The sequence below is a fragment of the Syngnathoides biaculeatus genome, chromosome 12, assembly GCF_019802595.1.
Source record: "Syngnathoides biaculeatus isolate LvHL_M chromosome 12, ASM1980259v1, whole genome shotgun sequence".
NCBI lineage: Eukaryota > Metazoa > Chordata > Actinopteri > Syngnathiformes > Syngnathidae > Syngnathoides > Syngnathoides biaculeatus.
The window spans coordinates 29,058,284-29,072,172 of NC_084651.1; the positions used below are offsets into that span (position 1 = coordinate 29,058,284).

General features: G+C 42.7%; 1 protein-coding gene across 2 annotated transcripts in view; it reads right to left on the reverse strand.

Moving 5' to 3' along the window:
* pcca (propionyl-CoA carboxylase subunit alpha) overlaps positions 1-13,889 on the reverse strand; it is a 102,085-nt gene that overhangs the window by 56,603 nt on the left and 31,593 nt on the right. For both annotated transcript variants that reach the window (XM_061836760.1, XM_061836759.1), the window contains exon 5: positions 11,270-11,383. In XM_061836760.1, coding sequence (XP_061692744.1) covers positions 11,270-11,383 — 114 coding nt within the window. The remainder of the gene's footprint in view (positions 1-11,269; positions 11,384-13,889) is intronic.

Sequence of the window (13,889 nt, forward strand, 5' to 3'; positions counted from 1 at the left end):
GAGCAATGGTGAGTGTGGTAAGGAAGTGAAGAAACGGATCCAAGCAGATTGGAAGAGCTGGCAGAAGGTGTCTTGTGTGATAGGTGACAGAAGAGTTTCTGCTAGGATGAAGGGCAAAGTTTATAAAACAGTGGTGAGGCCAGCCATGATGTGCGGATTAGAGATGGTGGCACAACAACAGGAAGCAGAGCTGGAGGTGGCAGAAACGAAGATGTTGAAGTTCTCTTTAGGAGTGAGCAGATTGGATAGGATTAGAAATGAGCTCATTAGAGGGACAGCCAAAGTTAGATATTTTGGAGACAACCTTTGAGAGAGCAGACTTTAATGGTTTGGACATGTCCAGAGGCAAGAAAGCGAGTATATTGGTGGAAGGGTGCTGAGGATGGAGCTCCCAGGCAAAAGAGTGAGAGGAAAACCAAAGATGGATGTTGTGAGGGAAGACATGAGGCCAGTTGGTGTTGGAGAGAAAGATGCAGGAGGTAGGCTTACATGGAAAAGATGACACGCTGTGGCAACCTCTAACGGTACAGGGCGAAACGGAAAGAAGAAGACGATAGAGACAGACAACAGTCATACTCACAATCCCACCTAGGAGCAATTTATAGTCTCCAATTAATTCATGTTTTTGGGATGTGCGAAAAAAAAACTGAGTACCTGGAGAAAACCCAGGTAAGCACAGGGAGAAAATGCAAAGTACATACAGGCGGGGCTGAGTTTGATCCCTGGTCCTCAGAACTGTGAGGCCAACGTTCTACAGCTGCTCCACTGTGCTGCCAAAGCCATACATTGAAGGGTAATTTATTTTAAAAATGCCCCCATGATGTCACTGAAATCTTGTGTCCTGAAAACAAAAACCATAAACAAATGTTATCAGACCTTCAACAGACCCGTCACACTGATGAACAAAGAAGATCAGACATCAGCATGGCAGCTGATTCACAGTTGCACTCAGACCTCCAATCATGTGAGTATTTTAGTGTTGCATTATAAGAGAATTGTGCCATACAAGACAAGACTTGGTTGAACTGCTAGTTTGTCTGTGTGAGAGCGCACACAATTTTATTTTTTTTTAAATTACTGGCTTTTTCTCATCATGTTGGTGAGTGATATTTACAATAAATCTGGTTGATCAATGGTATGTGTGTGAGAAGGGAATTACGTCCATGTATAGCATGTGGCTCTTTGCCGTAACATAGTAAAAAAATGTGGCTCTTCATATCTGACTGGTTGGCCACCCTTGCTCTATAGCTTTTAAGCTCCTTCTAAAGTTTTTTTCACATCCTAACGAGTCGAAAAAAAAAACTTGCTCCTATGAAAATGCAATCTTTCAACTATGAACAGTCTAAAGTTAACTGAAGAAAATAATCATATCTTAGCTTTGTCATGAGCCAGGGAGATAGAGATAGGACCCAAATGCAGGATTCCAAGGCAAGGACATGGTATTACAAGGGTGTTTTAATTGAGGCAGAACTCAGTGCACAGATAAGTAGTCCAAAAAGGCAAAAAAAAAAAAAACATGTGGCAAAAAGGCAAGGTCCTAAAAACAAGCAACAAAGTCAACTTACTACAAGACAAAAAACATGACACATGACAAAAACAAGACAAGACTTGACTATGGTAGCACATGAATGCTGGGACATGGAAATGAGGCACATACACCAACAAGAAGCCCATGTACTCACGCAAACTCACACAACGAAGTGGCAAAGTAAGACAACACACGAGACTGAAATACATGACATATTTAAACTAGTTGCAGGTGAGGAGGCTGGTGCTTGGACGAAAAATGCGCGTGAGGCAGTGGCATAACCATGCCCCTGACAAGCTTTCAACATTGTGATTTACTCTGATGCACCTGGGTCTAAATCAGATACTGAGCACCTCTTCTGAGTTGCAAGTTTACCAAACTGGTGTCAGACTGAGCTGGGGAAATCCTCAGGACAGAATGTAGGTACACAAGTACCTTAAGACGACTCCTGTGTGGTGTTTTGTTCATCTTCATCAAAAAGAAGAGTTGTTCGAAGAGTTATGTGCTTCTGAAGTTTGAGGGTGCAACCCGGCAAAAAATTGCTAGAGTTAAAAGTTCAAATAAATAGAATAGCAGTTGGGTTATAAAGCTCGTGCACCTACGTGATAAAATCTCGTGACTGTTACTTCCATCGCCATATTGCCAGTCTAACAAAGCATTGTTGAATGCTACGTCGGTTGAAGACGACACGAAAACATGTCTTAAATCATGACACCCAGAGTCTTGTCCGATACCATTAGACATTTAGAAGGTGAAAATAAACAAAGGTACGTGGAAAAATCAGATTAACTCAGCATAGAGGACCCGGATTTAATGCCGAAGTCGATGTTTTCGCCAATAAGAAATTGGACTGCTAACCCGCCTCCGCTTGTCTTGGACAACTGCATATACACATGTATCTGGTAAGTAAGTCGTCAAGCCTTACACGGAAAAGTTTGAAAGCATGTAAAAGTCTGGACCCATACAAATATTTAGTTGCTGGATCTGTTCTCAATCAGGAATAAATCCCACATAGTGACGGGTTGACGGCTCATGACCGCGGAAGCGTGTTTGGCCACACGTTAACCTTTACCGGAATCCATCGATCTTTTATTTAAAAAAAAATACCAATAATTAAATAAATGACCCCAGGTTTTACACAAACTCGCATTCGTTAACTATGATTGAAAAAAAGACAACAGGTTGACGGCTCGTGAACAAGGAAGCGTTCAGCCACACGTTAACCTTTCCAGTCCTGGCTGGATGAATGACAACCATGACTTCCACAATGAGGGTACACGGCCATCCATTCATTGATCTTTTCAGATAGTATTCAATACAAATACCAATATTTAAATAAATGACTCCTGGTTTTACACAAATTCACATTCATTAATTATGAAAAAAAAAAAGGAAGACGGAGTCGTCTCCACGGAACATACACGGAAGCGATTGCGGCCACACTTAACCTCCGTAAACCTTTGCGACAGTTTTTTGTTTTTTTTAAATACGCATTGTTCTCAAATGAGCCAATTCGGCATTATAAATACTTCTTGGTAATTTGAGATTGAGAAGAATAATTCCCACCTGAAATGAAGCAATCGTTACACAAGCGTGCGTATATTTTTGTTGGTCACCATCTATCACGTTTATTTGCCGAAATCCATCGATATTTTCTTTTTTTCAGCTGGTATTCCATTGAATGATCTCTTTGAATATCTGTCTCGTGTGTTGTGACAGCCAACAGCACAACAGGTCTCAGGTATTGTAAATATTCTCCTCCGGTTCAATGTCTCCCACAGTGTCGAGCAGCTTTGTTTGACAATAGATACGTTTCATGTGACATCATGAGTCACATGACTTTTGTATGCCATACCGGGCGGCAAAACTACAATACAACTCGCGTTTGTTAGTGATCATTTTGTGAATATTGGCTTGCTTATATGAGAGTTACGGCCTTTTCATCATGGTATTTCATTGTGTGGCTTATGGTTGCAAGAACAGACAGAAAAAGGGGTCTGACACTTCAGGCATTGTTTGGCTTTTGCTTGGCATTCAGCTAATTTACTGAGGTATCCTCACATATTTGTTACATATCTTTACGGAGGTCTTTGGGCTGCAGTGAAAATTAGCTTTCCAGGTTTGCGGTGGATAACATGAATCTCGTGGCTGTCGCTGGCCATAGCCTTTAGCTGCAGTTTTGATAACTCGTGGGAGCGGGCTATGTCAATCGCTTTTTTAGTCCACCTCCATCATGGTTATTTCGTCGTCATCTTCGTTCAGCCCCCATCAACCCCCTCGAGTCCGTAGTTATAGTACTGTCACTCTCACACCATGTTATGATCTTTCTGCCATGTTGATGAATAACGTAGACATGAGTCCAACTGTACTTTTTAATGTGGGTGCAATTTTTTCGCTTTTTCCCCTGCCAACCACTCTAGCTCACTTTCTTACCATCCTGTCTCGTCGCGCCCCGCTGACGTCGACACAATCACTACTTGCTCTCGAGTTTCACATGTGGCTTCTTTCTTTATTCCTTACTCTAGTGCCTCAATCACCTCTGGTTACAGTGTTCATTTGTCAAAGGATTTTCAAGATAAAAGATCAAACGATAACCGTAGCCAAAACAGAGTTTAATGTTGCTGCGCCCTGGTTGCGCTGGCTGGATGAATGACAACCATGACTTCCACAATGAGCATACACGGCCATGAGCGACACGTTATGCAGGTGAAGAACACCCACAAGCGGGCTGTTATGCTGGGGAAGGACACCCACAAGCATGACAGCTCCTCTCAGGGGGAAACGAGCACCCCTAAGGTGCCTAGCAGGGCTCCAGTGGTCGTTTTGGGGGGCGGGGGGGGGGGTGCAGTACCGATTTTGTCCACAAGTTGGCGACTTGCTGGTGAAATGACATCCACAATGCAGGGGGAAGACGCACCCAAGCGGGCTTGCTGGGCACCGGTTGTGCTGGCTGGATGAATGACAACCATGACTTCCACAATTAGGGTACATGGCCATGAGCGACACATTTTACGCATGACAAATGTCATCATACACATGACGCAACATTAGAAACACTTATCGTTTCCTAACCATGATATGTAGACTCGTTCTTGCTGTCCTAAATGGCGTTGTAAACAAAAAACACGTGGTCAGCGTGACATCAATGAAAATATGATGCCGTGAAAATGGTGACGTGCATGAGCTCTATAGGTTTTCTTTATACAAGGTAGTGGAATATTTAAGGTGTGTGTGCTGAATTTCTTTTCGCTTGGAGGATTTGTATTGAAATTTGTTTTATTAATTTGTGAAAAAAACACTTTTGTATTATTGTAACCTGTGTTTAAGAAGCCCTACCAGGGCACAAGCCAATGCAATCTGTAGGTCGGTCCCAAGCCCAGATAAATGCAGAGGGTTACATCAGGAAGGGCATCCAGCATAAAACTGTTCCAAACAAATATGAGTGTTCATATACAGGATACCATACCGAACTGGTCATGGCCGGGGTTAACTACGCCTGCCCCCCGGCACTGGTAACCTGCAGGGCGTCGGTGGAAATTCAGCTACTGTGGGTCAAAGACAAAGAAGAGGAGGCAAGCGATTCGTCGGTAGAAGAAGAAGAGGAATGCATAGAACCTACAACTGAGTGTAAGGACTTTGAATGTTGGGACTATGAGAGGAAAAGCTCAGGAGTTGGTTGGCATGATGATTAGGAGAACGGTTGATATATTGTGCATTCAAGAGAGCAGGTGGAAAAGTAGTAAGGCTATAAGTTTATAAACTGGATTTAAAGAATTTTACCATGGAGTAGATCGGAAGAGAAATGCAGTAGGGGTTATTTTAAAGCCAGAGCCAAGGTGAAAAGAGTATCAGATCGAGTGATGAGGCTGAAATTTGAAATTTGTTGTGCAGCCTTTCGGAAAGAGGTGAGGCAGGCTCACGATGGACAGGAGGAGCTCCCAGAAGACTGGACAACTACAGCCAAGGTGATCAGAGAGACAGGCAGGAGAGTACTGGGGTGTCACTACTGCCATTTACATCCTTTTTGCAAAGTCCACCACCATCTGTACCTAAAAGTTCCTTTCCAGGATGCCGTACTTAACCCTTTACTTCTTCATCGCCTCTGTTTCCTTCACCAAAATGTCCATTACAATCTTCATCAATCACAACTCTCTCTCTGTTTGTGATGCTCAGAACTACTTCATCTAGTTCCTTTCAGAATTTCTCTTTCAACTCTAGGTCACGTCCTACTTGTGGCATAGCCACAGTTGTCTCATCGTGGTTGGAAAATTCAGGGGAGATTCACGCAAACACGCACGCACGCACACACACGCACGCACACACACACACACACGCGGCGAAGGACAGGCTTGTAGAGGACTTTAGAAGGAGCTTAAAAACGTTCACTCACCTGCAGAATTGCAACATGATGATCGTAAACATGGTCCTTGAAGAAGTATACATAGCCATCCTCTTCAAAAAAAAAAAAAAAAAAAAGGCCTTTTTCATCCACGTTAAGAACGTCCGCCTGCCATATAGGAGACTCTCCATGTATCGACAAGTAGCTCCATACAGAGGCACGTTTATGAGGGTATATATTTTGAAATTTTTTTGGACCAGCCTTTGCTGATCAAGAAGCCTCATCCTCAAGGGGGAGAATCACAATGCATCCCAGTAGGTCCCCGTGGTGCCCGCGCCATTTGCTGCACAAAGTGGTTGATTCCTCCCACTGGATCCCTAAAAGGATAAACATGCACGCGTAGTCGCTACCTCTCAGGTGCCGCAGAGGACGCTTTCGCTGGGGAACAACGCTGAGGTGGTATTGTAACTATATAATCAAAAAATGTTATCACAAACACAACACTAAGATACAGTACATATGCAGCCTGTCAACAGCGTGGATGAGACGGGACGTGCAAAACAAGAAAATAGATGGGACAAGGGAAGTTGCTGTTTCAGCTCACGGGATAAAGCCACCCATGCGCGTATTGGTCGATGTCGCTTATCCTCACAAGGGTCGGTTAGGGTTGGGAATGCTGGAGCCTATCCCAGCAGGAGGTAGGAGGCAGGGTACACCCTGAACTGTTTGCCAGCCAATCACAGGGCACATAGAGATGGGCAATTGTCGTACGCACAATCACACCTAGGGGCAATTTAGAGTGTCCAATTAATGTTGTATATTTTTGGGATGTGGGAGGAAACTGGAGTGGCCGGAGAAAACCCACACAGGCACGAGGGGAACATGCAAACATGCAAACTCCACACAGGCGAGGCCGGGATTGAACCCGGTCCTCAGAACTGTGAGGCCAACTCTTTACAGCTGCCCCACCGTGACCCCTGATATATATATATATATATATATATATATATATATATATATGACATTGATTGTCCTCTCCCCTCTGCTCTTCTCGCTCTCCACAAACAACTGCACCTCAAAGCACCTGGCTGTCAAACTCCTAAAGTTTGCACATAATACCATAATCACTGGCCTCATCAAAGACGGTGACAAGTATGTGTATCGACAGGAAGTGGTGAGACTGGAGCTTTGGTGTGGCCAACACAACCTGGCGTTGAACACTTAAGACTAAAAATCATTGTGGACTCCAGGACACTTCCTTCACCACAGCTGCCACTCACACTGTCCAACTGTCTTGAGTCAACCATCAAGACCTTCAGGTTCTTGGGAATTACAGTTTCAAGGGACCTGAAGTGCGAAAACGAACATCAACTCCAAAGTCAAGACCAGCAAAGAATGTAACTTCTAGCGGCTTCTGAGGTAGCACCACCTGTCACAAGCGCTAGTGAGACAGTTCTAAACAGGGGCAGGGACCATCCTGAAGCAGTTTACCAATGAGAGAAAATCTCACCATGTTCAAAACCAATGGGATTTTCCCAAAACTGATGATATTTTTATAGACAACAGTGAGATTTTTCACACATACTTTTGATGACACTTATTCTTGTTGCAGGCAATACTTTATCAATGTGTTTGTCATTCATGTGTTGAAATTATAATTTCACTGAGGAGTTACTGTTTCAAGAACTAGCTTTTTACTGAGACCTTTTGCATTTGGGTCAGTTGCACTTTTTGTTTTAGTGTCGGAAGGGAGTCTAGTGTTTCTGAATATAGCTTCTAGGGCCTGATAAGAACCTCAGCCAATGGACTTGGTGAACTTGTCTGCATTTTAGAGTTGGCTCATTGAACAATTTTTGGACTTGTACTAAGTTATCATTCCTCTAGGGGTATGTTTTGAAGTAATAGGACACAGACTCTAGAACACCTTGGTAATATTTCATGGGTGTGAAAAAAACAAATAAAAAAGAGATCAAATGGGACAGAAGACACAATTACACAGGTTAAAATATTTTTTTTCCATCAAGATCAATCATCATTTTAATTAAAAGACTGATTGCTTCATTGCCCATCTAATTTTACTTTATATATTTTTTTTTATTATAGTTATTTCGGATTCTCATCCATTTATGAAAACAAAATTAAAAATATTTTAATAAAGAGGAGCAAAATCACAAAATGATGAGAATTGCGAAGAAAATACTGACCCGGAATTTTTTATGCAGCCTGTTCTGAACACAGCAACATGGGGGGCAGCACAGTGTGTATTTATAAGATGTGGATTCTGTCGAAGGAATTGTCCAGTTAGACCCTCTTTTCTTCCCATCATTTTTATTGTTCTGTGGACTTGCGGTGACCGTACCAGTGAAGAAACGTTTTAATGCCTTTGTCACCCGGCTGCGGCAGGGGAGCTCGTTTTTTAGGTGGTATTTTGTAGGGATAAAAGCAACAGCAGTACAAGCCCTCAGTTGCAGACGGCAAGCACGAATCACGACATACCTCGCTGCCTAACGTAGGTCGATTTGTGGGTTTACAACATTGAGTCGGAAATCATTTCCAGGGTGGGATTTCCGAGTGCTTGGACAAGCAAACATGGTGGTTGTTCTCAACTTTCCCGTGGATCGGGCAGGCTGTTTTGTCAGATTATTTTAACCTTGCTATTAAATGCGATATGTCAATGCAATAATTATTGTTCAAGTCAAATTTTTATGCAACTTTCTGAATTTTAATGCGCAAATATTGCCGAATCGCACCCTGGGATTATCCCTGAGCGGTCATCGAATCAGTACTGTGTACATCCATCACAGTCTGGTTTGGGACTCACACAAAAAAGGATAAACTCCAACTGCAATGGACAATCAAAACCGCTGAACGGATTGTCGGCACCACTCTACCCGCACTTGAAGACGTGCAAGCCACTCAAATTCGGATCACAGTGGGCAGGATCCTTTTATGCCCTCCATATACTCGCCACCAGCTATTAATCAATGCAAATCAAAAGTAGCACGCATTCAAAAAAAACATTTCCCCCTTGCAATTAGGTTACTAAATTCGTGTTCAGTGAACCTACTATTCTTTGCCTTGCGCCGTTGTTGGGAGAGAGTATTAGCATTAGTAATCCATACTGTAGAACCAGGGGTGGCCAGACAGTTAGAGATAAAAAGCCACATTTTTACTGTGTTATGGCAAATAGTCAGATCATAGACATGGTGTCTTTTGACAGTTCTTTGGTCTTGGCCATGTTACAAGTTTGAGTCTTACTGATTGTATGGGGTGGACAGGTGTCTATGCAGCTAACGACCGCACACAGGTGCATCTGATTCAAGATAATACATGGAGTGGAGGTGGACTTGGCGGACTAAAAGGTCTTTGAGGGTCAAAATTCTAGCTGATAGACAGATATTACAATACTTATTTGGAGCTGTATCTGGGGTTTCTTTTTAGATTATCTCTCTCACAGTGGACATGGACCTACGTTGAAAATTTCAGACCCCTCAGTGATTTCTAAGTGGCAGAACTTGCAATATAGCAGGACGTTCAAATACTTTTCTTCACTGTATCATACACATGGATATCATTCCCACCATAGACGCATAACATGGCTCAGACCAAATTTATTGTAAATGTCACACACCAACATAGTTAGAAAAAGTCTCCTATAGAGTACCGAGACCACAGGCCAGTGATTAAAAATGTGTCCTCTTTCTCACATCAACAAACTACCAGTTCAATAATTCTTGTCTTGTATGGCACAATTTTCATAAAATGCAACACTACAATCCTCACATTATTGGAGGTCCTAGTGCAACTGTGAATCAGAAGCCAAGTCCGATATTCTCTGTTCAAGTGTGGCGGGACAGTTGAAGGTCTGATACCATTTGTTTAATATTTTTGTTTTCATGACAAGATTTCAGCCACATCACTGAGGCATTTTTAAAAAATTACCCTTCAATTTGCAATTTCAATTTCTCTGGAGGCTTTATTTTTTTTAAATGGCATCTCCTTTTTGTGTGATTTTTCAAAGTGACTAACTTGTGTTTGGGAAGTTTAGTCCCTTTTGGAAATTCCATGTCCATGTTAGCGTGGAGTAGGCTGAAGTGAAGATTTGAAGCTGTGAAATGCAAATTTGTGTGCTCCACAAAAACAAAAAACAAAAAAGAGCTCTACCGCTTTCATAAAAACATCCTGTGTTCATTTACATATTTTTGTTTAACTGTTTTTCCCTGGAATTTGACAGTGAAGTTGACAAATTATTTTTTCTTAAGATCACCATCCAACTGGGAAACGTCAAGCAGTTTCCATTCAATACAATGCCAGTTTTGTGAATATACGGCGCTGACCTTTCCTGCTGCGGTCACGTGACAGTTGAGAGACACAGGGGAGATGTATTCTCCGTGCTGAGTTCGTCCTGCTCGGGGTTTACTCTTCTTTCTCTCGTTGCACAGCTGAGCTGGATGGCGTGAACAGTAAATGCACTCTTCCCTGGTTGCCATTGCACTTTTTACCCTTGGCACACTCCAGCTGCGAAGTCCCGTCTCACTCAAACGGCGACGCACAATGCACATACATACTGAGCTTGTTGTTACAATACCCTCACAAACTCAAGAAAAGCATTCATGCAAATACCGTGACAAATGCAAGCAACCCTCGGTTGCAACTACCGTAATGAAGTCAACCAAAGCGCACTTACAAACAAAATTTAGATATGCTTTCGTGCCTTCATGAGAGCCACATGAAACGGGGCAAAGGGCTGCAGAGCCACATGTTGGTCATCCCTGCTGTAGACTATCGCACGAATCGTCACTTTAAACTGCACCCTTTACAGAATTGTCATTCCACTGGTATATAACTGTGAACCGCAAATGGGTAAGTGCACGCTGGATAAGTTTAACATAACGTGGGGGGTTGACACGCTCAAACTGCTCTAAATGCCGGAAAACAGCATTGCACAACTGTGACACTTATAAGGAATAGTTGCCGATTAATTGAATGTCTATTGTTCTTCTTTCTTGTTGGCTTGTTTATTGTTCTTCTCCGTACTCAACATGAATGTTGTACAAGGACGGCACCGACTGCCGGGGACAAATTCCACGTGTGTTGTTACATACTTGGCTGCTTAAAGTTGATTCTGACTGATACTGTTGACACTTCATTCATCCACAAAGGAAATTCAATGTTCAGTATTCTACACAACCGCAACATAACGTGGAAAAGCAGGCCTGCTGAAATATCACGTGTAGCCAATGCCCACATTGGTGAGTACCAGACTAAAAGTAAATCGGGAGGTTTTCCCCAATGAGTAATGCAAGAAGAGAAATAAACTTGTGCTATTATCATTTTAATGAGCCCTCATTTTAGTGAAGTAATTTATACTATACATAAATTATTAAAGAAGAAAAACTTACAGCTTGGGATTTAGTCTGTCGGACAGCATGCAGAATGGCATCCATGTTGAGGTAGCTTTGAGTAGTGGGGGCGAGACCAACACACACTGCCTCGTCAGCCATCTTGACATGAACCTGGATACACCAAACAGCTTTAGAACATTCAACAATGAGCTACAGTACTACCTTGTACTTCCTAGGAGCTGTCTTTGTGTACAACTAACACCAAGTCATAATTCAGTTTATATGATGTAAATACATCTATAAGGTTTGCTATATATATATTCCCCTCCTTGAGCCGTCACATTACCGTGCTGGAGGGGTTTGTGTGTCCAGATGATCCCAGGAGCTAAGTTGTCTGGGGCTTCATGCAGCTGGTAGGGTCAGCATTGTCAAAAATGTCCTAGGTGAGGGACCAAACAAAGTATGACTCCAAAACCCTTATGACGAGTAAAAATATTGGATCTTGGTTTCCCTTGCCCGGACGAGGGTCACCGGAGCCGTCCCTGGAGGTGGGGCTCAAAGGAGAGACCTTGGTGACCGGGCGTGCACCCATGGGGCTTAGCTGGGCACAATCCAAAAGGGTAACATGGGTTCCCCCTTCCCATGGGCTCACCACCTTTGAGAGGGGCCATAGGGGTCGGCTGCGATGTGAGTTGGGCGGTGGCCAAGGCTTGGACCTCGGCCATCCGATCTCCAGCTACAGAAGCTCGCTCTAAGTACATGGAATGTCACCTCTTTGGCAGGGAAGGAGCCTGAGAAGTTCCGACTAGATAGAGTCGGACGCACCGGTACACACCGCTTGGGCTCTGGTAGCATTCCTCTCGAGAGGGGTTGGACTCTGTTCCACTCTGGAGTTGCCCACAGACTGATGCGCCCAGCAGGAGTGGGTATACTTATTGCCCCCCGGCTCGGGGCCTGTACGTTAGGGTTTACCTCAGTGGATGAAAAGGTAGCCTCCCTCTGTCTTCAGGTAAGGGGACAGGTCCTGACTTGCGACCGCATATCCTGGACACTCGGGTGACGAGAGGGGTGGAGCGATCAACTGATCACCACCTGAGTGAGTTCGCTCCAATGGTGGGGGAAGATGCCGGACTGACACGGCAGGGCCAAACGTATTATGAGGGTCTGTTGGAAAGGCTGGAAGATTCCCGTGTAAGAAGGAATTTCAACTCCCACCTCTAAAAGAACTTTGTCAATGTTCCAGGGGAGGCAGGGGACACTGAGTCCAAGTGGACGATGTTCTGTGCCTCAATTGGTGAGGTGGCTGACCAGAGCTATGGCCATAAGGTGGTCGGTGCCTGTTGTGGCGGCAACCCCCGAACACAAAGTTATTGACACCATCTCAAACACAACATTCCATTTTTGCACGACTCTTCTCACCTTTAAAACAAATAATCTGGTAGGTGGTGGCAAGATACGGCGTCACCATGTTGATACATTAACAAAAATCAAGTTCTAAATTACTTTTACATGTTTTGTCTCTTTATTCTTGTTCTTGCCGCGTTTGACCTTCTTGTCATTATTATTATTTTTCCAAAGTTGAGAAGAATGGAAAGATATAAAAATATATATATATATATAAACCCAAGATTAGCTAGTTATGAGACAGTCCTACTAAATAACATGCCTAGTTAGCGGCCATGTTGGAAAGGTTGATGTTCGGATAGTAGATAGTAGTACGTAATTAATCACGCGGTTATTTCTCAACCGATTTTTTCGTTTTTTTTTTTTTTTTTTAGTTTTGTTAACGTCAAACTGCATGCTGTTAATATACACATTTTAAATAAAATCATAAAGAACTTAATATTTGTATACAATGTTTACATCTAGGTCCCGTGTTGTAATCTTATGACATTATGCGCAAAAGTATGCAGTGCAGTGTTCCCTGTTCTTCCAATTTTCCTGGTGTTAATGCACATGAAATACGCAAATGACGCAATGACCTCCCGAGCTGAGCATTGGTACAAAGCTCAAAATGGATATGCCATTACAACCTATGCAGTAATTCCTAATTTTTCGTGGTTAATTGGTACCAGAACGACCCACGAAAAGTGAAAAACTGTGAGGTAGCGGGGGTTGTATATTTATGTAGGTAATGTTTAAAATAGGTAAACAATTTTTGTAGTTTGTATATTTAAGACAAAAAGAGGTATCTAGTTAAATCTTGAATCATAAAATCTTACAAATATATACAGTATTATAAATGTATAATATAATTATACATTATAAAACACTATCATATCACTGTATATTTACCATTCATCAGTCAGAGACTTCTACTGGAGCTGCCGCGTGGGTACCAGAATGTTTAATCAACAGTACCGCATTTATACTTTGCCCACTTGAGACAAAAATTATCCTACAAGGGTCTAGTTAAACAATAACAATATAATTACATTTTTATTGCAGTACAAAAAGTGACAAACAGAAGAAACGAGTGGTCTTCTCGTGTCGCACCGATTGCCCGTGATGCCTTGTTTTGACATGTCCAGCGTGCCACTGGGACATCACTTCCATTCTACTGGTGCTGTCGTGTGGGTACTAGAATGTTTAATCAACAGGACAGCATTTATACATTTCCCACTTGAGACAAAAATTACAACACGACAAGTGTCTAGTTCAACAATAACAAAATAAT